The 23,387-nt window shown below is 39.5% G+C and overlaps 2 protein-coding genes across 14 annotated transcripts in view; one reads left to right on the forward strand and one right to left on the reverse strand.

Annotated features, from left to right (window-relative positions):
* CUL2 (cullin 2) overlaps positions 1–2,420 on the reverse strand; it is a 157,560-nt gene extending 155,140 nt beyond the window's left edge. The window contains exon 1 of the mRNA XM_042991425.1: positions 1,458–2,420. The gene's annotated coding sequence lies outside the window, so the exon portion shown is untranslated. The remainder of the gene's footprint in view (positions 1–1,457) is intronic.
* A 292-nt stretch (positions 2,421–2,712) lies between these two features.
* CREM (cAMP responsive element modulator) overlaps positions 2,713–23,387 on the forward strand; it is a 71,964-nt gene continuing 51,289 nt past the window's right edge. For 2 of the 13 annotated variants that reach the window (XM_042991443.1, XM_042991450.1), the window contains exons 1-3: positions 2,713–2,894; positions 11,775–11,875; positions 22,014–22,137. In XM_042991443.1, coding sequence (XP_042847377.1) covers positions 11,832–11,875; positions 22,014–22,137 — 168 coding nt within the window. In that variant the 5' untranslated portion in view covers positions 2,713–2,894; positions 11,775–11,831. Of the gene's footprint in view, positions 2,895–3,081; positions 3,298–8,034; positions 8,150–11,774; positions 11,876–22,013; positions 22,138–23,387 lie in introns of those variants that run through there. The other 11 variants (XM_042991437.1, XM_042991446.1, XM_042991439.1 and 8 more) reach the window with 10 other exon arrangements.

Raw genomic sequence — 23,387 nt, forward strand, 5'->3', positions numbered from 1 at the left:
AAGCTGTATTACAGATAGAATTAAGCAGCTGATCAGCTGATTTTGATACAGGAATATTATCCTGGATCATCAGGATGGGCCCAGTGGTTCTACCAAGGAGAACTGGGACGCAAGAGAATCAGAGAGATGGCAGCATGAGAAAGAACCAGCTGTTGCTGGCTTTGAAGATGGAGAAAAGGAGTCATGACCCAGGGAATGTGGGTGGTCTCTAGAAGATGAAAAATGCAAGGACATGGACTCTTCCCTGGAGCCCACAACCCTTTGATTTTAGCCCATTGAGATGTTTATTTTTTTTTTTCTCAGCAACTTTTCTAAAAAAAAAATTTTTTTTTAATATTTATTTATTTTTGAGACAAAGAGAGACAGAGGATGAACGGGGGAGGGTCAGAGAGAGAGGGAGACACAGAATCTGAAACAGGCTCCAGGCTCTGAGCTGTTAGCACAGAGCCCAACGCAGGGCTCGAACTCACGGACCGCGAGATCATGACCTGAGCCGAAGTCGGAGGCTTAACCGACTGAGCCACCCAGGCGCCCCTCTCAGCAACTTTTCAAGTGGTGTCCTTGACACTGGCTTTGTGCATGACACATTCCTGAGTACTATAGGACTGTTAGATAATAAATGTGTTGTTTTAAGTAAGTTTGTGGTAATTTCAAATAGCAGCACTAGGAAATTGCATGTACCTTCCCCGCTGCTATGTCATGCCCTCTCTTTTCAGATCCCAGGTACTCTCCTGTTCTCAAAAGCAGGTACTCTCAAGGATTTGACATTTACATCTTAGTGTATGTTGCTTTACCACTAATTCTTACATTTAAGCCCTTTATTCATTTTATCCAGAGACAGACAGACAGTGTGAGTGGGGGAGGATCACAGGGGGAGTCAGACACAGAATCCAAAGCATGCTCCATGCACTGAGCTATCAGCACAGAGCTGGATGTGGGGATGTGGGGCTTGAACTCAAGAGCCTATGAGATCATGACCTGAGCTGAAGTCAGAGGCTTAAGGGATTGAGCCACCCAGGCACCCCCATTTTAAGCCCTTTAGAATGTGTACTTTGTTAAAGAAATTTAGGAACAAACAAGTAGGTGGAGAACAATGTTCTGGGAAAGAATGATCACAATTTCCCCTCAATCACTTGTAGATAAAAATCCATTCATCTTGCACTGGTCAACCTTGACCACAATGAATGGTATGATTTTGAAGATTTGGTAATCCTTTTTTATTTTCTTCCCTTCTAATGACCCTCCCCCGAGCTAAAATGAGCTGTATTATGGATGCATAAATATTCGGTGCCAGCCTTGTCTTACTACAGACTTGGTTGTTTTGTAAATTTAATTTGTAAACTCGCTAGTGTTCCTTAAGAAATTACTATTTATCAGGCGGTGATGGGCTTTATCTACTATACTGCAAGGAGGAACTTCAGAATTCTGCTTATGTCAGTAGGAGGAAGTGAACTTACCAGGTTTTCCTCTTATTTCTGTTAGTATGCATTACAGCTGAAAGTAGTTCAGGTTGGCCAAAAACTGGCAGTGAAGACAGTTCAGAATTTTCTCCCACTCTACGGGGATCCTAATATTTCACAAAGCTTCCCTTTTCTACCTGCTCTACGTTGACAGATTTTTTTTTTCTCAGTAACTTTTCAAGTGGTGTCCTTGACACTGGCTTTGGGCATGACACATTCCTGAGTACTATAAAGTTGGGTGGTAATCATTGTTTGAATTCGTTTTTCCTTAATGTAAAGAGACTTATCTATAGGCTACAAAGCCTCCATTTCTGAGGGCTTACTCAGCCTTACAATTCAGTACGTTCTGAGTATGCGTAAGTGGGTTCCTAGTTTATAACGGGTCAGCAACGTTCCTCTTACTGGAAAGCCCTCGGTTTCCACTGGATGAAAACTAAACTCTCCTCTTTTTAAAGGCAGGGATTTTTGCTTGTCACCAAAAGCCTTCCTTTCCTCTGTCACATCTCCAAGTGGGGACTGTCGCTGTTTCTCCACGACACTGACGCACAAAGTCACTGTTGAGGCGGCAGCAGTCTGAGAACAAGCCAGCTGGGTTTCCCAGAAAGCTCAAGTCCAGGACCTAAAAGCGTCTTTCAGAATGGCAGACGCTGCAGGAGCGTGTGAGTGGGGACGCTCCAGGTGTCCGCTCAGCAGCCCCGGGAATCCGCAGGAAGCGCCTCTGGCCGGTAAAGACCCACAACGCCCGCGTACCTCAGCTTGGGTTGGGATGGGAGACGCTCTAGGCCGCAGCCCAGAGAACAAGAGACCTCGAAGCAGAGAACCCAGCACGGCCGTTAGCTTAGTTTGTAATTAACCAGGCTTCCGGCGCACGCGCGGCGGGGCGGCTTCCGGCTTCCAGCCCACCCCTCAGGCCCTGCCCTGGACTGGGTCTTCCTCCCGGGGCAGCCTAGTTCCTCCTCCGGCCCCGCCCCCCCGACCTAGTCCTCCTCTCCACCCTTAGGCCCCGCCTCCCTACCTCACTACCACTTAGGCCCCGCCCCCTGGCCCTTCATTCCCCTCCCCCCTCCCTCCGTTCCATTTAATTGTTGGATTGTCAGCGCTGCACTCCCGCTGGCGGCCAGCAGGGGGCAGAGTTCGAGCTTGGATTTTTCCGCCGGGCGTCCCCGGGGAAGCAGTCGTGGAGTGGGGGAAGGGAGGGCGGGGCGCGAGGACGCGGTTCGGTCGGCTGCTGCGCTACTTTTGGTCCCGGCTCGGCAGGGAGGCCGCGGCTGCCGCATCAGAGCTGACGTGGGGGCGACGTGGGGCCGCCGCCGGCGCCGGCGCCGGGTTGCTGGGCGGCGGCGCCGCTCCTGAGCGGCGGTCGGGCTCGCCGTCTCCACCTCCTCCCGTCCGTAATCAGTGACGAGGTCCGCTACGTAAATCTCATCGCGGCGGGTAAGTGGTGCGTCGGCCGGGACCCACAGACCTAGGAGCCGGCGACGCGGCGCAGGAGGCGGACGCAGGAGGCGGAGCGGAGCCGGGTCGGGGGCGTCGGGGGCGCGGGGCAGCGGGGCCGCCGGAGCCAGCGGGGGAGCGGGGAGGGCGGGAGCAGCCCGGCCACGGGCGCCGGCTCCGGGGCTACCCGGCGGTGCGGCGGCCTCTCAGTCTCCGGCTCCGCTCGCGGACTGCCTTCGGGTTAGTAGCAGAGCTCTCCCGATAGGACAGCGGGGCTGGTCTGCTCTCTCAGCAATCCTTGACTCCTTTTGAACTTGGTACAAGTTGGACAAGTCTTTCGGAAAAAGCCTTATTGCTCTGATGAGTGTGGTCCTCCCTCTTTGAGAAGAAAAGGAAGCGAGAAGTAAGGACGTTGGTTTTTATTTTCACAGCCGACGATTAGTAGCACTTTTGTCTCAATTTTACGTACTCAGGTTAGATATAAATCAGCGTTAACCCCTTTCTTCTCCGAAACAAGAGCCGGGGACAGCAGTGTTGAGTCACTGGGTCTTCACACACGATAGACCTGATGATATAGTGCGAAGACTTTTATGATAGCCGAGAAGGAACAAATCCGTGACAGCGAACAGAAATTTCAGGTTTTGTTCTGTACTTTCGACGTTTGCCTTTCTAGAACCACCTAGCAAGATTCCCAGAACTTGCGGAAGAGGGAATAGACACATTATTCACCTTACTGCCTATTACACGTATGCTAGATCCCTAACTTTGAAATCGCTGAGACGTTTCCTGCACTGCGCTAAGCAGAGCAGCTGTCAGCTTACGATCACATTTTCGGCAGTTTTGACTTACAGGATCAGCCTGAAGGTGACTAAAACTGAGAGAGCCCCTTTTAACAGTACCTCTTACCCACGTAACTTCTTAAAATGTCTTCCTTTTCAAGCTTAATTTGGCGGGCTGATGAGAGTGCAGCCAGCTTCCCTTTAGAGAAATACAAACCTAGATGCACAGCGATAGAGGTCCGGTATGAAAATCGTATTAGATTACATTAATAATTCATGTTCTCTGGTTCCCCTCCCCCTTCCCTCCCCCTTCCCTCCCCCTTCCCTCCCCCTTCCCTCCCCCTTCCCTCCCCCGCCCCGCTTCGGATACCACATTTTTCTCCTGGTCTTGGTCCTATTTTTGGTTAACAAGCTGCTTTCCCTTCACAGTTTTTAAATCTTTGAATTTTTTTCTCCCAAGGAAGGCAAACTGCAAATAGTGTGTTTTGGCCAATAAAAGCTAGGTATTAAAACAATAGTGTTTAAAGAACTGCTTACTGATCCAGATACAACTTTAAAAAAGATATTTAAATGGAAATGGGTTTGATCTTGAATGAGTGAACACTTAAAGCATTGTCATATTAAAATAATTACACAAACATTTTTGGTACGAATCTGTAAATAGATCAGTGTAAGCAGAGGCTTTCCCAATGACTTTGCTGGTCAACCTGGTATCGTTTTGTTGAGTGTGAAGTTGTAATTATACCGATGTTTTTGTGTACATATCTTGTAAGAGTATATGAATAAATTTTTATTCAATGGATAAACACAGAGGAGCTCTTCAGTGTTTGTTTTTGCATTGTCCTGGAAAGTTAATAAAATTTGCTTCTACTGATGAATTTAACAAACTCCAGACTCCATGGACCACTTTAGTTTCCTACGGAGGCAAGTCGTTACATGATCAAAATATGAAATCTTGTTTAGAATTCTGGCCATTTCATGAAAAGTAGATTATTAACATACATAAGGAATCCTGACTGAAACTTGACTAGTATATACATATATTTCTGATCTGTTTTCTCCAACTTGATATTCTCTCCAAGCGAATAATGAGCCAGAAAATTGAGCCAGGTTTATTGTTGAAGTGGTAGTCCGTTGGAAAGCACTCAAATGTCCTGTTCCATATAGATAGATTTTTTTTAAGTAAAACTGAAGAATCCTAACACTCAACCGCTGAACCTTTGATATTTTGACATGTAATCAACATTGGTCATTAAGGAAATAAGCCTGAAATATCTTTGAATTCTGTTAAGTATTTTCTATTGAACTAATGGATTCCATATATGTATTAAAAAGTCAACCTTGAGAAGAGTTATTGTACATTGAATGCAGTTTCAATATTATCAATACAGATAGATTATACAAGTAAAGATTTCAGGGAAAGTTTCTCATCCAGTACACATAGGTAGAAAGAAACATTTTAAATCATTTTGTTAGCTTCCTTTTAGAGACTATACAAGATATTGTAATATATTTAAAATACTTTCTATCCTGAGAACTGTGCAATAAAGAGTGCACTGTTCTTAAGAGTAAATCCTTTCACACATGGGTTTTCTTTTTCTGATGCTTTAGGATATCCAGGAGAGAATAAGGGAGAGTGAAGAGGAAAACCCAAGGATAACACTAAGTGTGATTTTATCCCACTAAGTGGAATATTACTCATGAAGACAACTTGAGTCTTATTGGTATAATTCAGTTATAGCAAAGTTTAAAAAGTAAAATATCGATCTTGCACATCTTTTGATTGACCTTGCCCGGAGTGTTAGAGGAAATTGTCAGCAAGGTGAATGTAAAACAGTTTTGAGGAAAAGCATAATCTAGGAAGTTATGTGGGAATTTTGCTTAAAGTCTATTGGAATAACTCACTGGTTAGGGCAGATACTTGCCTCCGAGAAACCTCGCTAGGAGCTCTTTTGTGAGGCTGTTTTGAAGTATTACAGCTCTCCCAAAGTGGGAAGCATCTTCATGCATATTTTCTGAACACTGATAACCAGACCAATTAAATGTCAAAATCATGTGAAATTCTTTTTTTTTCATTTTTTAAATTTTTATTTATTTTTTTTTGAGAAAGAGACAGAGTACAAGCAGGAGAGAGGCAGAGAGAGAGGGAGACACAGAATCCAAAGCAGGCTCCAGGCTCTGAGCTGTCAGCACAGAGTCAAACGAGGAGCTTGAACTCATGAACTGCTAGATCATGACGTGCGCTGGAGTCAGATGCTTAAATGACTGAGCCACCCCGGTGCCCCAAAACCATATGAAATTCTAACAATGGAGCTCGTGTGATTCTGATATTTTACTTTGAGAATTTCATAAAATAAACTCAGTTTTTTCAGTTCCCTTATTAAAACTTTGTTTTTAAACACAGCAGACTTAAATTTAGACTATCCAAAACTCAAAGTCAAATGTCATACAGTTTTGCTCATAATCTCAAATAGCCTCAATTTTTTTCATTGATAGCCAAAATGTTTTTTTGTTTTTGTTTTTTTTTTTTGCTTAGAAATGTTTTAAACTGGAATTTGTGTCCTAGCATTGATATGATAAAAGCTTCTAGCTCAAGTGTTGGAAAACTGTATCATGCATAAAGACCAATATACTGTATGTGGACAGTTGGGATGCGTTTGCTCTTCTTTATACTGATGGAGTAATTAAATTTAACACATTTAAATATGTTTCAGCACTTTGAAAGGTAGCAGTTTTGTTCATATACACAAAATAGGACCTATCTAGTTAAGTATAATAACGTTGAAATTCATTTCTCTAAGTTTTAACTAATTCAAGTGTCTTATCTACTCTTTCCCAGATTTACTAGTCACTGGAGTTGTATTTCATGTAGATAAGTATTTAAAATGTACTTAAAGTGCAGTAATATGATGCTGAACAAGAAAGCCCTGCAATGACTCTAGTCAAGCAAATAGCTCCCACAGAAGATCTTTAAATTTATTTCCTTCCCTGAACTGGTGGTAGTGGAGAGGGTGGTATTTGGAGAGATGGAGGTAGGCGATGATTATTTGAATTTTTTCATTTCCTCCCCAGCAGCCAATTTTGCTGTTCATTGACTGTCAAATAGCCAAAGGCAGGTGCCCGGTGGGGAGTAAATTGAGAAAGTGATACTGAAATAGTTAATCCTTTGGTGATTTTATAAAGAGTTAAGATTTCTTAGACAGTAGCTCTCTGAAGCAGTTAAATTGGAGTGGCCTTGAATCTGTATTAAAAAACCACTTGATGTTTTGTTTGATTCATGTTTAAAATATTAAAGACATTATTTACAAGTGTTTCAATTATTTCTAAGTACTGTTCCTGGGTACTTCTGTTTTTACACAAAAGTGTAAAGAATGTTATTGGAAAGTTATTTTAACTTTGTGTCACAATGATTACAAAACTTTAAAAGTGGTATAATGTCCTGTTACTGCTATCCCACTTTGTTTTTCCTGGATTCTCCTTCACCTAAAATGCACAACAAGCGTAGGTTCATCAGTGTCAACTTAAGGTATTTGGCTTTTTGGAATTAGTTCTCGCTTCTAGCCAGCCCTACCTTTCCCTAACTTTTTAATGATTGAAAGTTTTAATGATTGAAAGTCATGATTGAAAAGAACCAGCTTTATATGCACTTCTATTCTTCTTCCCTTATCTTTCAAACCTTACTTGCTGTTGGTATTTAAATCATGATTAACCTATGGAGATCTACTTTCCCAAGGAAGTAACACCTTGCTTCATCCCAGAACCAGAGAAACATTGTATTTTTCTGTGGTCTCTCTTTCTGCTTCCATAAGAGGGTATACTGCCTTTTATTCCATGTTCTTTTCTTTTTATTTTGACCCTAGTCCAAAAGCAGGACTTTTTTTTTTTTTAAAGGAACTTGCCTTTATTGTCTTTCCAAGGCATTCAACTTAGTTTTCATAGAAGCAGCTCTCCTTTTTAAATCTTTTAAATCTATTTAATAATTTAATCTAACATATTTAACAGAATAGCAAAATTACAATAGTAAGTATGGCTGGCATAATCAAGTCTGGTGATAAATATGACTAACTCCACAGCTGTTAGGAAGACAAGTGCTTGGGAACACTAGAGAATAACTTGTGGACATTATACTGTAGGTTTTATAGAAGAAATAGAGAACATTGGCTAATAACAGAGAGTTGGTTGGGGAGGAGGAAGTTGGTTAGGTAAGTTTTTATATTCTAGTAAAGTTGCTCAAGAAGTTTGATTCTTACATAAACCTGATTTTTCCAAAAAGTTAAATTAAGATAAAATGTAATTAACCACAGCATGGTAGATACTCAGATTTTGTAAGTGTAAATATAATGCTGTTTTTCTCTAATCAGCATATCTTAAATCCCTGTTCTGGAGAGCTCTATATTAAGGGGTACTTGAAGCAATGAAATTAATTGAATCTGTACGCTGGAGAATGAATAGAACAAGACACTGATGAAGAGTAAGGTGAATGTCAAATGTTATTTTGGTATTCAAACCTAATATATGATAGGAAATTTTTTATCAGTGTAAGTGGTTTTTCTCTAGATATAGCACAGAAATTTACATATAGGCAAAGATTTTTTAACTCATTTTCTCCCTTAATATAAGCTCTTATTTGTCTATAAAAAACTAATCTGTGATGTGCTTTCTACTCTAAAAGAGAAAATTTCTTTAGCAGATAGGACCTTAAAATTATTTTTGTAGAAAATTGGTAGTATACAGGACATTTCATCAGTACCCTTTGTGATTTTTAGGCATAAGGAGATCAGCTTAAAAATGATAACCTCAGACTATATCATGAAATATGATGAATTCAAGGGGTATGTTTTAGGCTAAGTAGAATATTTATCATATTAAGCTCAGTATGAGAACACATTAGGATATTTGTGCTCAAAACCATTCAGGTGTTTGGGTATGTGGGAGCAGGGGATGCTAAGTCAATCCTTGTCTACCCAAGGATAGCATGTTCTAGGACATTAAAACCAGATTTTGGATGAGATCAATAGTATACAGCTAAGTTTTCCAAAGTATGCATAGTTTATGCTTTAGTAAAATGGGATCACCTGGTTTACAAATCCCCACAAGGTAATTTTGGACTTGGAAAATTGACGTAATGGAAAGGTTTGGTATACTTTAAAATCTGAATGCTTTTGCAACAAACTTTATGAAGCCTCTACCAAGTACCTCAAATTATAATGCCAGAACTTTGGCTATATATGTATACATATATATTTTTTAATTTTTTTAATGTTCATTGATTTTTGAGAGAGACAGAGTGTGAGCAGGGGAGGGGCAGAGAGAGAGAGGGAGACATAGAATCTGAAACAGGCTCTAGGCTCTGAGCTGTCAGCACAGAGCCCAACGTCGGGCTCGAACTCACGAGCCGTGAGATCATGACCTGAGCTGAAGTTGGACACTTAACCAACTGAGCCACCCAGGGGCCCTGAACTTTGGCTATATATTAAGGCAAGGGGTCTATTGGAGGATTTTGAATAAGGAAATAAATAGCATGTTTGGATTTGCATTTTGAGTAGAGTGTTGTGGTCTAGTGGAGTGGATTAAGAGGGGTTGAGGGAGAGGTTTAGTGAAGTTATAGGGAGAGATGAATTGCTTTATAGGGAGGCAGTTATTGCTTTAATCATGTCAAATAATAAGTTTCAGAACTAAAGGAGTGGCAGTGAGGACAGAGAGAATACAGCAGAGTCAAGATACAGGAGACATATTTATTGAGGCCCATTAAGGTAATGGTCCTTGCTTATATTCCAAGCACAGTTAGACATTTTGTGTTTATTATTTACATTTTCTCCTCACAACAAGATCTCCATTTGACAGGAAAGAATGCTTGGAGAAGTTTCTAATTGTCTGATCTCATATAGCTAATAAACAATAGAACTCAGGTTGACTGTTAATAGTGTGTTTTTATACCACACATTGTTGCTACTAGGCCATGTTGGAGGACTCCCAGATTGGGTGGCTGGGGTGGCTGAGGCAGTGTTGATGTCAGTCACTAAGATAAGAGTACAGCAAGAGGAAAGATTTGAACATTTGGGGCTTGAGGATCTGTGAGCAAACCATTAAGAGATATATCTAAAGGCAGATACATATGGTTGGAGCTCAGGAGAGAAAAGTGTAAGCTGGATATGAAATCTGAGATCTATCAAGTAAGGATGAAGTAAGCCTAGGGAATGTGGGGGGGGAGAATTTTATGATGGGAAGCCTGGGAATACCAGCCTTTACAGAGTGGCCAAAGAAGACTGAGGACAAAGGGCTGGATAATTTGGAAGAAAAGCATGAACACGGTGTCCTAAAGAGTTCAAGGAGGACAAAATTTGTGGAGTAGGAAATGCTGTAGGAATATAAAGATAGGGACTAGAAAGCATCCTTTTAGATTTGGCAAGCAGGCAGTCAATCTGTGATGATTTCTTAGACAGTAGTTATGAAGAAATCATTCTTTGATAAGCCTGAGTCAGAATCAGTTTTATCTGATGGTCATTATTTGGGTACGAGACTAGTCATTTTCTCATTTTCTCTTGGTATCTGTGGTGACTGAAGCTCGTACTTTATTCAATGCTGATTGCCTCTGGGAAGAGCAAGTGGGTGGCTGTTCCTAGACTTCAGTGAATACCTTTTGCTACTTTTTGAATTCTGAACCATAAGAATTTATTACTAAGTCAGAAATTAAACAAAGAAAATGGTATTTCCAAGAGAAATATAGAAATTAGTAGTTTACTTCTCTATTATTCAAATAATGTTATTAGTATTCTTTGTTTAAATGTCTGTCTCCCTCATTAAAATGCAATCTCCTGGAGAGTGGGGACATTTTATCATTTGAAAGGCCTGACATATCATGGGTGCCAATCACTGTTTAATAAATAAATGGTCCCTGCCTTTAGGTTACACAATTTTTATGGAAGGTTAAGTTGTCCCCATGTAAAACGACAGTAGAGTATAGCAGAATAAGATTTAGTCCAAAGGACAGCGCCATCCTCGCTTTTTGTTCATGTTGTAAGTAGCCTGGTTCAAATGACCATCTCCTGTTGTCCCTATGCTGGGAGATGGGGGACAGATGGTAGCTATAACCGTTGCCCTAGTGCCCTTAGGCCAACCTGCCCACTCAGTTTTAAAAGGACACCATTTTAGAGGGGGCCACTTAGGAGGGAACCCTGAAAGCAGTATGTCTGTAGCTAAGCACAACCATTGCTGTTGAAGATGCCTAGAAGATACTTAGGGCTGTGGACATTTGTCTTTTCCACCTCTAAAATAAGCGCTCCCAATTCCTTTGTCTTTTTCTTTGCCAGTTTTACTTCATATTTTTAAAGGATATTAGTAACAAAAAATGGGTTTTAATTGGTAGAGTGTCTAAAACAACTTTTTAAATGGATTGAAGGCTAGTGGAGGAGATTTTAAAGGAACTGGTAATATTTTACTTACAGTTAAAATTCTTTGACAAAAGCCAATTTTGACGGGCACCTGGGTGGCTCAGTTGGTTAAGTGTCTGACTCTTGATTTCCACTCAGGTCATGATCTCACGGTTCATGAGATAGAGCACCTCATTGGGCTCTATGCTGACAGTGTATAGCCTGCTTGGGATTCTGTCTTTCTCCCTCTATCCGGCTCATGAGCACGTGTGCGTGCTCTCTCACTCTCTCAAAATAAATAAACTTAAAAAAAAAGCCAGTTTTAAATTTAAGGTAAATAAAAAATGGTTGACAAATTTGTTGCAGTGGAATGAAATTTAAGTCAATGATAAATTCACTCCATTTATTAAGTGATTATTATTTTAAAATATAGCTGATTCCATGAACTATATGTAGCATGTATTAAATGATTTAGACAACACTACTTTCTCTTTGGTAGAAAATAACCTGATAAATAGCTCATGATTTATGTTTTAAATTTTTTTCCTAGAACAAAATTGCATAGAAGTGAGATTGAAAAAAAAATACAGACTTGTTTTCAGCTTTCTATTCTTTTTTTTCTGTTTTATAGAAATTAGGATATTCTCGGGTATTCTGTTATCGTTTTGAGAGACTTTTTTTAAAAATAAAATGTTATGATCTCCCAATTCAACATCATAATTTTTCTGCAGGATAAATAAAGAAGAAAACAGGGAAGGAACAAAGCATTGATTACAAATGTCTTAATAATGAGCAAATGTGGCAGGAAAAAATATATTAAGACAAATCTAAGGTAAGTGGATATATGTTTTTCTGTTCTTTTGAAAATTTTGCTTAGGTAAAAATTAAAATAATAGATAAGTGAATAATGTATATATGTTAACATGCATCCATAAATGTATATGTATGTGTATATGTGTATATTATACTAATAGAGAATGGTAGTGTGTACCCAAAGTGGTCAGCCATTCAATTAAGACATTCATTTATCTTCTACCCTGTACTGTGCTAGGCAATGGGGGGAGCAGTGAACCTTTTACATTCAGCTTTTTTTTGCATGCTGGCCTTTTCATTTAGAAAGGAGACCATGTATAAGGATGTGGACAGAGTCTTAGTTTTTTTCCTTGCCTTTAAGCTATGCTTATACCTAACGTAAAACAAAACAAAGTCTCTACCATATTTTTACAAAAATCCGTATAGAGTTTTTCAAGTTTTCTTTTTGGCTGCTTTCAAAAAGCCTTGGTATTTCTATAGTTATAAATATAATTTTATGAATATATGCCTTCGTATTCATTTCTAGAAGGTATATAATAGGTTGTCTACCTATTGTGTTGTACTATACAAATAGTACTCTACTGCTGTACTTCAGAAGTTATTGCAGTGTGATGTAGTTCTATTAAAGTTCTGGAAAATAACAGAGTAAGCAAACAAATACAGGTCTCTCCCTCTGAAAGTAGTTCAGCCTAGAAGTCTTTGAAAATTGTGCTAATGGATGGATCTTATTATTTTAAGACATAGCTATATTAACATTTTATTAAACTGAATCCTGATATATTCAGAGCATATTGGGGTAACATTTATTTTTCTATCAAAGAAGAAAATGGTTTGCATTTCAGAAGAAATTTAACCTTCATTAAAAAAGTATATTGTTACTATTAATCATTTATAAATTCAAATATGCCCATTTTAACAATCCTTATCTGTTTTTTAGAATTGTGGAACCAACTACTTGCCAGTATTTTGCTTGCTATTAGTTTATAGTGCTTAATGGACTTTTGTTTTTTTTAGTTTTTTATTATTTTCTATGTCTTATTTTTAAATATTGTATAATTTATAATTACTAATTGGTCTATCTTTCTAATAAGGATTATTATTTAAGATTAAAATATTGCTTGGGGCGCCTGGGTGGCTCAGTCGGTTGGGCGTCCGACTTCAGCTCGAGTCATGATCTAACAGTCCGTGAGTTCGAGCCCCGCGTAGGGCTCTGTGCTGATAGCTCAGAGCCTGGAGCCTGCTTTGGATTCTGTGCCTCCCTTTCTCTCTGCCCCTCCCCTGCTCATGATCTTTCTCTCTCTGTCTCAAAAATAAATAAAAACATTAAAAAAATTTAAAAGATTAAAATATTGCTTAATTAATTTATAGATTATTAACTATAGTACAACTATGTTTAATATTGATAGAAAGTGAGATTTTAGGGAAAATACCTTATGATACCTCTCTTCAATTTTAACTATAAAATACATAATGAACAATGAAGGATTATAATGGATTTTTCTCTTACACTTTATTTAAAAAAATTTTTTTTTAATCTTTCTTTTTGACAGAGAGAGAGAGAGAGAGAGAGAGCGAGAGAGCAAGTGGGTTAGAGGCAGAGAGGGAGACACAGAATGTGAAGCAGGTTCCAGGCTCTGAGCTGTCAGCACAAAGCCCGACGCGGGGGCTCGAACTCATGAACCATGAGATCATGAGCTGAACCGAAGTCGGACGCTTAACCGACTGAGCCACCCCGGCGCCCCTCTCTTATACTTTATAGATGAATTATGTCTGGACTAGTGAGGCTGATTTACAGGTGTTAGGATTTTATGTACATCATTTATACTGAGTTCTGGGTCCTGTATCTCCTGCTGGGATACTGTTTGAAAATGCTTAGTATAGTGCTTGACCCATATTCAACATTTAACTCTTAGTTGACTCTTCTTCCCTGAGTCCTGGGGTTGGATTTTAGTGGGTTTAAGAGAAGAGTTGTACTAGAAAACAGTTGGATATTGACAGTAGAATAAAATTGCTTGAAAATGATAAAGTCTGTATTTTAAATTGATAGTGCTGGCTTTACTCTCCTGTAAATGATTTTTACCTTCAAATAAATAGATTTTATTTTATTTTTTTAATATGCTTTTATTTTTTATTTTTTATCTTTAAAGTAATCTCTGCACTCAGTGTGGGGCTCAAACTCATGGCCCTGAGACCAAGGGTTGCATGCTTTTTTGACTGAGCCAGCCAGGTGCCCCTCAAATAAATTGATTTTAGTATCAAACTTTTACTGAATGATCTGTACTGGGCATTATACTAGGCATTCCTGAAGAATACAAATGGCATAAAATTAGATCCCCTATATCCCAGTGTAAAAACAAAGCATGTCTGGATGAAGATTATAACAACAGTTGCAGCATACTCAAAAGCACATCTTTATTATAAAATGTTGTCTAAACTGGAATGCCCAGAACGCTAGCTGTGGAAGGAACCCTAGAGTCATAATCATAAGACTTCTTGTTCACTCTCTGTCATGCTACCTATTATGTACCCTATAGAAAGTCACTTGATCTCTCTAAACTGTACTTTTATCATTTTAGTGACATCTGACAGTTGCATAGTCTTCCCAAAAGTTGATTAGTTTATTTAACAATTATGGTAGATTCTGTAGTAGGCACTAGGAATACATTGAAGTATAAAATGTAATCCCTGTCCTTGAGCTTCTTACACTAGTGTTAGTACTTTGTGAACAAATGCATTCTATGCTAGACAGGTGCTATAATGAAAGTACTGCATAAAATCCTTTGGGAACTCAGAAAAGAACAACTAATTCTGTCCCTGGCTGTTAGAATAGGCTTTTGAAAGATGGTGTCCTTCAGCCAGGCCTTGAAAAACTAGTAAGAATTTGCCTATTGGACAAAGAATGGATGAAGGGTATTTCAGGAAAAAGGAAGAACAGATAGCAAAGATTAGAACTGGGGGAATAGGATGTTTACTTGAAAGAAATGGCTTATGAGGAGGCTGGAATAGAGAATGTGGGAAAGAATAGAGTGACTGGAAATGAGGCCATAAAAGTGAAATGGAGTCACATTGTGAAAGAGATTGAATGGCAGTTTGGTTTGGTTTGGTAATTGAGAATATGGACTTTGGAAAAAGACCTTAGTGTAGAACCTGGCTATGCCGCCCAAAACTTTGATGGTAAGATCAGATTCTTAACTTCCTTATATTTGCTTTTTATCTCTAAAAGAAGAACTAACTATACAGGTCTTATAAAGTTGTTAAGGATTAAAACTAGTATGATTTTACCACATGGTAGGCACCAACCAATAGTTGTGGTTATGATTATCATAAGAACTTTGAATTTTATCCTACAGTCAATAGGGAGCTACTAAAGATTTTTAAGCAGAGTAGTATTTTAAGCAGAAATGTATGCTTGAGAAAGGGAACTGTTAGCAGGGATTGGAGTAGGGAGATTGAGTGGTGGTGGAGAAGGGGATTAACTTGTTCATTAGTAGGTACAGTCATCACACTTGGTAATAACGCTGTAGGGAATGAAAGAGAGTCTCACAGATGACACCCAGCTTTTCTACTGAGCAATTGGATGGATGGTGAGGCCCCATTTTCTGAGGTAAGAAACTCAGAAAAGGAACATATTTGTGGAGGAATAAGAGGAAGTTAGTTTTGGATCCAGTGAGTTTGAGGTACCTGTAGGGCACCTATTTGGAGATGTTAGGCATTCAAATATATGATTTTGGAATTAAAGAGAGACCTCTGGGCTAGAGATCTAGATTTGAGAGTGATAACCCTGAAGCTTGGTGTTTGAATCTAGAAAAATGGATGACAATACCCAGAGGGAGATTTGAGAGTGAGGTGAGAAGGCAAAACAGATTCCTGAAGACATGCAGTGTGAAGGTTAACATTGAGTAAGGGGAGGAATTAATTAGCAAAGGAGCTTGTGGAATTGTCAGAGAATCCGATGAGAGCAGAAAATGCAGTATAATGACATCAAGATAGTGTTTAAGAAGGAAGATATCAACAGTTTGGAATACTGTTGAGGGATCAAACCAGATAAGACTTAAAATGAACATTAGATTTAGTGACAGATTGGTTACCTTTACTAGAGAAGTTTAGTGAAGCAGAAGTCAGTTTAGGGTTGTGTAGGAATAGGTGAGAGGTAAAGAAATGGGATAGTGTTGGGGCGCTTGTGTGGCTCAAACAGCTGACTCTTGGTTTCGGCTCAGGTCATGATCTCACAGTTCTGTGGGTTTGAGCTCCACATTAGGCTCTGTGCTGACAATGTGAAGCCTGCTTGGGATTCTCTCTCTCCCTTTCTTTCTATTCCTCCCCTGTTCACACTGTGTCTGTCTTTCTCAAAAAATAAATAAACTTTAAAAAAAGAAAGAAAGAAAGAAAGAAATGGACATAGTGTTGGTAATTCTTTAGTTTAGCAGTGAGAGGAAGAAGAGACATTCAAGGGAATAGTTAGAAAAGAACTTCTGGTTCAGTGTGTGTGTGTGTGTGTGTGTGTGTGTGTGTGTGTGTTTGAGATTGAAGAGATTTGAATAGGTTTAAATCTTGATAGGAGGAAACCATTGGAGAGGGGAGAGGATAGTTGATACTATAGTGCCTAGAGATCCAGAGGACAGATAAAAGAGTTTAAGAGTGGGGAGGCAGGAGGCAAGGTAAAATAGTGGGTATACAGGTAAGTGGCTTTTGATATGGTGCCAGGAAATTGAGGGAGTACTCATCTGAAACAGGAAGCAAGGTCTTACATTGAGTGTAGGTGAGCTCAGGGATTTGAGAAGAGGGAGAAACATTTGAAAGAGTTGTACAGAATGGGAAAGTAAGTTCACTAGGGAAACAGTAAGATTGCTTCCCATTTGAGGTTAAAAACCACGAATTCAATAGCCTTAATAATATTGTTTAATAATTTTATTCAGTATTGTTCATAGAGTCATAGAGGAGATTGAATTGGTTTTATCTGAAATTGGTATTTACTAGGCAGATACAACAAAAAGAAAAGGGACAAGAGAATTTAGAGTATTGGGAGACAGTAATTGAAATGAGAAACCATGGATTCTAAGCTGAGTAAGATGAGATATGAAGAAAGGGGGAGGCTGATGGAAAGGGAGAAAGTGGTCTGGAGATCTCAGTGTGGTGGAACAACAGGTGTGATGGGAGTAATCAAGGGTGGGTGTCACCTGGGAGAATAGAATGTTGTAGTTAGGGTGGGATGTCAGAATCATTTCATAGGTGGAATAGTTTGGGACATGGTCTAGGTCCATTGTAAGACCAGCTAAGTAGATGGCTGAAGTGGAGTAGAGAAAATCTTGCACTAAAGCATCAGGGTGAGGCAGGGGTCCTTCCTTTGAGTGTTGAACATAGAATAGTGGAGAGGAAAGCTCTTAAGTCAAGTGCTAAAGTCTTCACTTTACATCCTGGATGTAGAGAAGATGATTATCATATGGATGAATATAAGATGGTACACCTAATATCCTTGGGCCTCAACAGAACAGGGATTTCTACAAAGACACAGAGGAGGAACAGCTGAGAAATAGTGGGGAACAAAGAGGATACCAGGTCAACATTCTAATCCTGATTAGGTGTGGGAAGACAAGCTGGTCCCTCTTGAGAGGACCGAAGGGGGTGTTGGGAGTTCCAGATAGCACATTGCAAGGGCTTGGAAGAATAGGAGTAGGAATAAGCAACTGAAATACGGAGGGAAAGGAAGCACTATTTATGAGAGGGACAGTGGAGTATGGGAGGAACTTACATCTTTGGTGGTGACTGGGGAAATAGGAATGTGAGGTATTAATGGATATGATTCTGGCATGGAGGAAGGGGCATCATGGTTTAGTCATGGCTTACAGGGAGGCCAAGTGTGATATGTCATCTTTAGAATGGACAGCAGCAGTTGTGAGGAGCAGCAACTCAGCAGCTTGGTCCAGTGTTGGGAAAGGAAGTTATAATGGATGACACCACATGTGGCGGGGAAGATGAACAGGGGTGGCTGCTGACCTCCCAGTTCTGCCTTTCTTTACTGGGAGGCTCAGCTCATCACGGCATCCTGATTTGGCTGATATTTAGCTCTGTGGGTTTTTGTAGCTGATCTGGTACTGACTCACATGTAGACACACGCTTGTAACCTGTAGCTTTGGTGCTTGAATACTCTTGACTAAAAGAAGGAATATTAGGGAAGGGACAGGTATGTGAAAACTGTAGATTGAGGTGCATCATAGGAGGGGAGTGTGCACAAATACAGACTTGGGAGTCATCTGCATACAGGACTGAAGGAGCCATAGTAAGTAGATTGAAAAAAGGAAAAGGGCAAAGAATTGAACTGTGGGAAATACCCAGGAGAAAAATGGTCCAAGTAAGGTGATTGAGATAATGTATATAAAAACACTTTCATGTGTAAAACAATTAAAATGCTTAATAACTTACAAAGTCTTTTATTACATCTCAAAAAATGAGTCCTAGTTTCAGGTGACCTTTTAAGCATTAAAGTTTTTTTTTTTTTTCTTAAATGTTTATTTTTTGAGAGAGAGAGAGAGAGAGAGCGAGCACGAGCAGGGGAGGGGCAGAGAGAGATGGAGAGAGAGAATCCCAAGCAAGCTCTGTGGAGTCAGCACAGAGCCCACTGTGGGGCTCAGTCTTAGGAACCATGAGTCATGACCTGAGCTAAAATCAAGAGACAGATGATTAACCGACTGAGCAACCCAGGTGCCCCCAATAGAGCTTTTTATGATGAGAGTCTTCCTGCATTCTATTATGTGTATCTCTTTCCTTAAAGTAGACTGAGTATATTAACCTTTAGTTGATGACTCAGGATAGGTATGATACTTATCATTATTGAATTTTAACTCCTACATTTTTCAATTTCTTGAATGTAAAGAACTTGGCAACTTTATGCTGTATGGACCCAATTGCCACACACTTGGAATTCTAGATCTGCTTATTATATTCTGTATCATTCCCCCTCCATCCCTGCCATTGTCAGCTGTCACTTCTTATATCTAGTATTTTTAGAAACTAGATGATTGAGAATTGTTTTGAAATAAAAATCAATGAGTTTAAAGTATGAACCCGTGAGAAGTTCTCTTTGTTTTATAAGTTTTAGTGTATGGATCTTAGGCCATTTGTTTTGCCTGTTACCAAGTAACTTTGGCTTATTGTTGACTTGTTTACTGAATTCTGTATAGATATCAAATAGTTGAAATGTTATACTATATAGATGGACAAAATACACTAAAGGACCTAGAGTAGAGGAGGCATATGAGTGAGGTGGAAATTTTTTTTCTTTCTAGATCATTAAAAGCTATTCTTTCTCTGGTTCCGTTCAACCTTTTCTAGCCCTACTTCTACAGTCCTGCTTTGCCTCTTCCTCACTGAATCTAAGTAGGCTCCCTTAGCAGCCAGATTCTCTACCACCATCAGCTATTGTGTTTTCTAACTATGCTCCATACTTTACTTTCTCTCATAGTTCTCCTTTCCTCTTCTACCTGGTTAAATTCTTCTTCTTGTTTAATATACAACTCATATGGCCCTATCCTCAGGCAGGTATAATCCTTACTTCCTATATTTCCCAAAGCATTTTATGCATAATATCCTTGACACAATTTAAGAAGTTACTTTGGGGCTCCTGGGTGGCTCAGTTGGTTAAGCGTCTGACTTTGGCTCAGGTCATCATCTTGTGGTTTGTGTGTTTGAGCTGAGCCCCACATCAGGCTCTGTGCTGACAGCTCGGAGCCTGGGGCCTGCTTCAGAATCTGTGTTTCCCTCTGTTTCTGCCCCTCCCCCACTCTCACTCTGTCTCTCTCTCTCTGTCTCGAAAATAAAATAAAAATAAACATTAAAAAAAAGTTACTTTACTTGTGTTCCCCTTTTGTGGGTCTACCTGATAGAATTGACCAATAAGCTAAGTTTTTCCTAAATTTTAATATACATCAGAATCTCTTGGATTTAAAAAAATTGGATGTCCCAGAAAGTTTGATTCAGTAGATTTGGGGTTGAGCCTGGGAATCTGCTTCTCACCCCCCACCCCAAAACAAGTACATTAGTTACTTCTGATAAGGGTTGTCCAGGGACCCACTAATGAATAAATTCCTTCAGGGCACGGACTGTGATTTACCCACTTTTGTTTTTTTAACGTTTATTTATTTTTGAAACAGGGAGAGACAGAGCATGAACAGGGGAGGGGCAGAGAGAGAGGGAGACACAGAATCAGAAGCAGGCTCCAGGCTCTGAGCCATCAGCCCAGAGCCCGACGCAGGGCTCGAACTCACAGACCGTGAGATCGTGACCTGAGCTGAAGTCGGACGCTTAACCAACTGAGCCACCCAGGCGCCCCAACCCACTTTTGTATTTTCAGGACCTGTCATGTAGATGGAGCTAACTAAATGTTTCTAAAATGAATAGTTTATTGGAGAAGGCCTTCTAGCATATATAGTGTTTGAGTTGAGACTCAAGTTCTTGGCGGAGCCTTAAGAGAGCTTTAAAAGGTGTAAGAAATAGCATAAGACAACATTTCTCAAGTTGTTTTCAAAACACCACTTCTGGGACCTACCAGGTGGAAAAAGTCTTTGGTGGGCAGATACTTTTGGAAAATGCTGCCTATTGCACCCTTCACCTTCTGAAAGCACACTAGCATATTCAGGCTTCTTAGAAGTTCAGCAAAGAAAACCTTTTAACCCTGGATACTTACAACTTTTTCATTAAGTGTTCCATTACCCTCTCTTTTTTAAAAAAAAGTTTATTTATTTTGAGAGAGAGAGAGAGTGCACACAAGAGCAAGATGGGGAAGGGCAGAGAGAAAGTCCCAAGCTGGCTCCATGCTGTCAACACAGGGCATGCTGGGCTCATTCTCACGACCACAAGATCATGACCTGAGCCGAGATCAAGAGTTGAACGCTTAACTGACTGAACCACCCAGGCACCCCACCCCTTACCCTCTTTTAATGATAATACCTTTTCATATCCTGCAGAACTAATGTTCTGAGGTATTCTTTTGGGAACTGTTCACATAAGCAAAAGCAGAGCCTTAAGAATTGTCAGTTGATACAGGGTGATGATCTATCCTTAGCTAGACTATTCTGGAAAATAATGAGAGATAAGGGGAATTGGGGAGTGTTGAGGGAAAGACATTTTTTTATAGTAGACTGTAGGTTTTTATCTTTTATAATTGCTCTAAATTGTCATGATCAGTTGTAAGTACTGAAAATGCTTTTCAGTAGTGAGGAGTAACTCATAGGTTTGAGGATGGAAGGCTTGGATTCAGGTAATGACTATTGAAATACAAAAGAAGATAATTGAGTGCAAGACATAGATGAAAGATCTGTAGGATCTGTAACTACCTCTGGAAGAAAGGTCTGTACATTTTAATTCAAAGTTCTAAGTGGCTTGCATACTTATGGGCTATGTATTTAGACTACCAAACTGAGAAAAACACATTGTATCATTGACAGTTGAAAAGATGTATAAGAGTAGGCAACACAGTTCCTATAAGTTTGTAAAATTTGATTTTGTTTAATTTATTCTGTTTGTAATTTCTTCTAGCAGGATAAAATATAGAAATATAGAAATATAGAAATCATTAACTTAAATTGAAATCACAGACAAAATTATGTCAAAAGTTTTTCCTGAAAAAATTAGATTCTCTTTTTTAAGGAACTGGGGAGTTGCAGAATATGTGGTCAACCCTGTGTGATTCAGTTTGAGGGGCTTATCAGAAACTTAGTGCTGGCAAAGCTAGACACATCTTTATATTATAATGCATTTAATTTAGACAATGGGGAAATTCTTTGATAGTATATATTATCAAGCAGGTATATTAGGCCTTGAGAGTCCTAGAATATTTATACTCACTGTAAGATAGAAAACCTACTTTTTTCACTCATTTATACTAGAGGGCTTAAAATAATTATCAAGGAGACATTCTTATAAGGTTAAAAAAATTTTTTTAATAAATGAATTCCCATAAAACATTTTGCAGGGCTCCCTTGGTAATGTTTGTGTGTGGTGAGCAGAGTTAGTTTGGAGAGTTAAGACTGCCACTGAACCTATTTCTTAAAAAGTAAGGCAGAACAGTTGGATGACAGAAATGAATATCAGAAGGCCAGGTAAAAGCAGAGAAATCTTTCAGAAAGGGCCTTAATACTTCTTCCTTTTTATTGTCTTTTCAGACAAATGACCATGGAAACAATTGAATCTCAGCAGGATGGAAGTGTAACAGATTCTGTGGCAGAGAGAGAATCTGCTGATATGCAGACCCAGACTGGTCAAAATTCAATCCCTACCTTAGCTCAGGTAAATTTAATGTAGGCAGTAGGCAGGCACTGATGAAAGTTAAACTATATGGAAATTCTATTTTCTTGAAGTTGACCTTAAGTTTCCTCTGTTCCCTGGTTATCAGCCATTCTTGCTGATTTGATTTCAAAGAGAAGATACGTATTTTAATTACTTTTGCCTTGTAACAGACACTTTGCTGTGCTCCCTCCACCACCACCACTTATGCAAAAGGAAAAACAAAAACCTGTCTACGACATGTAATCCTCAAGTTACTGTTTGAGAAGTTTGGTAATTCCAAGTTGGTATAGTCTTATATTCTCGGGTAGAGATACTGCAGAAATCTTCCCATTTGCCTGGTATATATTTGCTTTGATCTTTATTTTCTTTTTAGCTAGATCTTTGAATTGGTCTCATTTAGAGACTACCAGTATGAGTTAGTGCCTGGTTTTCAGCTCCTAAAATTTATTTCTGAGATATGTATAAAAATATGTAGTAAAAACAAACACATTTGTTTATTTAGCTCATCAAATATTTATTGAGTACCTACAATGTGTAGGTATTTTGCTAGATGCATGGGGAGGTGTAGTTTCTGGCCTTAAATATCTCATGGTTTAGTGGGGAAGACAGGTGTTTGAATGATAATTCCAATAGTGTAAGAAGTGCCATAAAACTTTATGTAAGGCTGACAGAGGAGAGGGAGCAGCTGCTAACTGGGAGTACTTTGCGGAGGATTCTTACTTTTGAGCTAGATGTAAAGGGTTTGATGTAGGAGTCTGCCATGCGGACAAGGATAGGGAAGCATATGGTAGGCCAGGAAAGAGTGTGTGCAGAGGCACAAAGCCAGAGAGTACATGGTGTCAGGGAACTACAGGTGTAGAAGCTAATTGGAGCCCAGCCTCAGGGCTAGGATGCTGAGTTGGTAAAGGTATGCAGAGGTCATGTACATTTGAGAGTGTAGAGTATCCTGGATTCTAAATATTCTTGAAATATTTTCCATGTTCACTATGTTTAGAACACTAGTAGCTGTGTGGACTATGTGGAGGTTGGATTGGAAGTCAACCAACGGGTAGAGAGGACACCATTTATGTGGAATCATGGTATTATGGGATATGGTGGAGTGGTGAGATTTTCATAGGATCTTGAAGGGAGGATAGAAAGGACCCAGATGGCTGACTGGAGGTCCAGGGGGAACACCAGGTACTTCCTGGGTTGTTTCAGGCCAGACTGGTTCTTGTGAGGTCCTTCATCCCCAGGACAGGACCCCAAGC

Source organism: Panthera tigris, chromosome B4 (assembly GCF_018350195.1).
Source record: "Panthera tigris isolate Pti1 chromosome B4, P.tigris_Pti1_mat1.1, whole genome shotgun sequence".
NCBI classification, from domain to species: domain Eukaryota; kingdom Metazoa; phylum Chordata; class Mammalia; order Carnivora; family Felidae; genus Panthera; species Panthera tigris.